The sequence below is a fragment of the Cucurbita pepo genome, unplaced genomic scaffold, assembly GCF_002806865.2.
Source record: "Cucurbita pepo subsp. pepo cultivar mu-cu-16 unplaced genomic scaffold, ASM280686v2 Cp4.1_scaffold001632, whole genome shotgun sequence".
Lineage (NCBI taxonomy): Eukaryota > Viridiplantae > Streptophyta > Magnoliopsida > Cucurbitales > Cucurbitaceae > Cucurbita > Cucurbita pepo.
Genome location: NW_019647757.1, coordinates 1 through 3,526, shown reverse-complemented (window position 1 = coordinate 3,526; position 3,526 = coordinate 1). Strand labels below are relative to the sequence as shown.

The 3,526-nt window shown below is 48.2% G+C and overlaps 1 protein-coding gene across 1 annotated transcript; it reads left to right on the top strand.

The window, feature by feature from the left end:
- The first annotated feature begins 288 nt into the window (after window positions 1-288).
- LOC111786377 lies at window positions 289-3,366 on the top strand. The gene is made up of 2 exons (XM_023666678.1): window positions 289-693; window positions 1,057-3,366. The coding sequence occupies exons 1-2, from the start codon at window positions 289-291 to the stop codon at window positions 3,364-3,366; spliced, it is 2,715 nt and encodes a 904-aa protein (XP_023522446.1).
- Window positions 3,367-3,526: the final 160 nt, after the last annotated feature.

Genomic DNA, 3,526 nt, shown 5'->3' with positions numbered 1-3,526 from the left:
GTACGCCTTGCATAAGATAAGAAAAGAGAAACGTTTTAAAACTCGCATGCATTTTTTTTATGTGGACATTACTGAAATGGTTGTGATATTTCACGTATTTATTTAAGAGTATGACGGCATGTGTTGCATGCTGAGTAATTTTGTTAATAGCATGATATGATGCTTAGCATGATGAATGTTTACTTCTTTGGCGTTACGATGTATTGCATAGTGTGCGTATTGTTATATATATATATGCATAGTATTAAGGCCTTAGACTTAAGCAACCTTATATTGGTTTATAGAACCATGCCCGGAGGACGAGGAAGAGGAAGAGGAAGAGGAAGAGGAAGACGAGGAAGGGGGCGACCCCGTCGTAGAGAAGTAGGACGAGGTGTGGCAGTAGAAGGCCCACCTCAAGAAAGATCAGAGACTGGGCCGGTAACAGTTACGCCGCCCCCAGTCTTACCACCAGTACAGCCTCCACCACAAGTAGAACCTCCACCCCAGCCTACCCTACCACTCCAAGTCGCACCTGAAGCTGCACCCCCAGTGGGTGGAGTAGATGCTAATACTAGGTTAATGTGTGACTCCATCCAAGCCCTAATTCAAACCTTGGTAACCAATCAGCAAGCCAGTCTACAACAGGCCCAGGAACAAGCCCAAGCACAGGCCCAGGCACAGGCGTTGGCACTGGCACAGGTACAGGCACAGGTACAGGCACAGGCACAGGCACAGGCACAGGCACAGGCACAGGCACAGGCACAGGCACAGGCACAGGCACAGGCACAGGCACAGGCACAGGCACAGGCACAGGCACAGGCACAGGCACAGGCACAGGCACAGGCACAGGCACAGGCACAGGCACAGGCACAGGCACAGGCACAGGCACAGGCACAGGCACAGGCACAGGCACAGGCACAGGCACAGGCACAGGCACAGGCACAGGCACAGGCACAGGCACAGGCACAGGCACAGGCACAGGCACAGGCACAGGCACAGGCCACTGCTCAGGCCAATGCCCCAGTAAACCCTCCACAACCTGTTAGATGTTCAAACTGGATAAGGGATTTCAAGAGATACGACCCTCGACCATTCACTGGTTCCCTGGTAGACCCCATAGAAGCCCAAATGTGGATTGCAGCGGTGGAAACCACCTTTGAGACTATGGAGTGCCCAGAGAACCAAAAGGTCGCCTGTGCAACCTTCGTCCTACAAAAGGACGCAGAGATATGGTGGAGAGATAACAAAACCCTCCTTAACCCAGAAGGGGGACCAATGAACTGGGAACGATTTAAGGAGGCCTTCCTTAAAGAATATTATCCTAAGTCAGAGCGACTTAAAAGGCAGCAGGAGTTCGCCCACCTGGTACAGGGAGGACTCACAGTGGAGAAGTACAACAGAGAGTTTAATAAACTCAAGAGATTTGCACCGTCCATGGTGGACACTGAGGAAAAGATGACAGAGAAATTTGTATTGGGTTTGGAACCAAGAATCCGCCGCATGTTGGAGGCGTTCAACCCAAAGACCTATGAGGAAGCCTTGAGAACTGCCAAGGCTTTAGAGAAACCAAAGGATGAGAAACGACGTGAAGAGCCAGTCATAATTGGGCAGAAGCATCCTCATGAATCAGGAGGCTCTGACCGTCCACCACCAGTATGTAGGCACCGTTCCAATAACAGACGCGCTCCTAGATGGGATGAGCGACACCCTCCCCGACGTACTGACAGGAACCCTAGGAATCAAGATGGGGCCAGAGGGAGGAGAGAGGAAGGGTGCACTATCTGTGGAAGACTACACAGTGGGAGGTGCATGGCTGGCAGCCGAGCGTGTTATAGATGTGGTCAAGAGGGGCACATCGCTGTGAACTGCACGGCCGGAAACGCTGCAGCACAAGCAAACCCGCCCAGAGTAGTAGAGCAAACGGATCAACCAGCACCACCGCGAGCTCAAGCTAGGGCCTACGTGTCAACCAGCAAGGACACTGGGAGGTCCGACGCCGTTGTGACAGGTACACTATCCATTTTAGGTCATTTCACTTTTACCTTATTTGATTCTTGTTCCACGCATTCCTTTATTTCCATGCCTTTTGTTGTACAAGCAGGATTCGAATTAGAACCCTTATTGCATGAAATGTCTGTAAGCACCCCTACGGGGGTAGACTTAGTATCTAGGGGTAGAGTAAAGGATGGCCAAGTAATCATAGGGAACCAAACTTTAAGCGTTGACCTTATGGTGGTAAACATGACAGATTTTGACGTCATACTAGGCATGGATTGGCTAGCTGAAAACCGAGCTAGTATAGACTGTCACAAAAAGAAAGTAAAATTTTCACCACCGACAGGACCTATATTTAAATTTAAAGGTACAAGTACTGGGATTACCCCCAAGGTAGTATCGATGATGAAAGCAAAGAGGTTAGTCCAACAAGATGGATGGGCTATATTATCATGTGTTGTAGACGTAAGAGGAAAGGAAAGGACCCTAGTAAACGTTCCAATAGTAAACGAGTTCCCGGATGTATTTCTGGATGACTTACCTGGAATACCCCCTTCCCGAGCGGTCAACTTCGTCATCGAACTCAAGACGGGAACTGGGCCAATTTCTAAAGCACCCTATCGCATGGCGCCAGCAGAGTTGAAGGAACTCAAGGCGCAATTGCAAGACTTACTAGATAAAGGATTCATTCGACCTAGCGTGTCCCCCTCGGGTGCGCCAGTGTTGTTTGTTAAGAAGAAAGATGGATCGATGCGTCTGTGCATCGATTACAGAGAGCTAAACAAGAGAAGCATAAAAAACAAATATCCTCTACCTAGAATAGAAGACTTGTTTGATCAACTCAGAGAGGCAACTGTATTCTCTAAGATAGATCTTCGGTCCGGTTACCACCAAATTAGGATTAATGAAAAAGACGTACCAAAAACAGCGTTCAGGACAAGGTACGGTCACTACGAGTTCGTAGTGATGTCATTTGGCCTCACCAATTCCCGAGCTGTGTTTATGGAGTTAATGAATCGGGTATTCAAGGAATGCCTAGACATGTTCATGATTGTGTTCATTGACGACATCCTCATATACTCGAAAACAGTCCTAGAGCACGAGGAACACCTCCGAAAAGTTCTAACCACCCTAAGAGAGCACAAGTTGTACGCCAAGTTCTCCAAATGCGAATTTTGGTTGCGACAAGTCTCTTTCCTAGGATACGTGGTGTCAAAGGACAAAATATCTGTAGATCCCACCAAGGTCGAAGCGATCACAAAGTGGGAACGCCCAACTACGGTAATGGAAGTAAGGAGTTTCCTAGGATTNCCCAACTACGGTAATGGAAGTAAGGAGTTTCCTAGGATTTGCGGGATACTACCGAAGATTCGTGCAGGACTTCACTAAAATATCCTCACCTTTAACAAAGTTAACAAAAAAAGGGGTAACATTTACATGGGATGATGATAGTGATGCCCCCATGAAAGGACTGGGATGTGTTGGGNTAACATTTACATGGGATGATGATAGTGATGCCCCCATGAAAGGACTGGGATGTGTTGGGTTT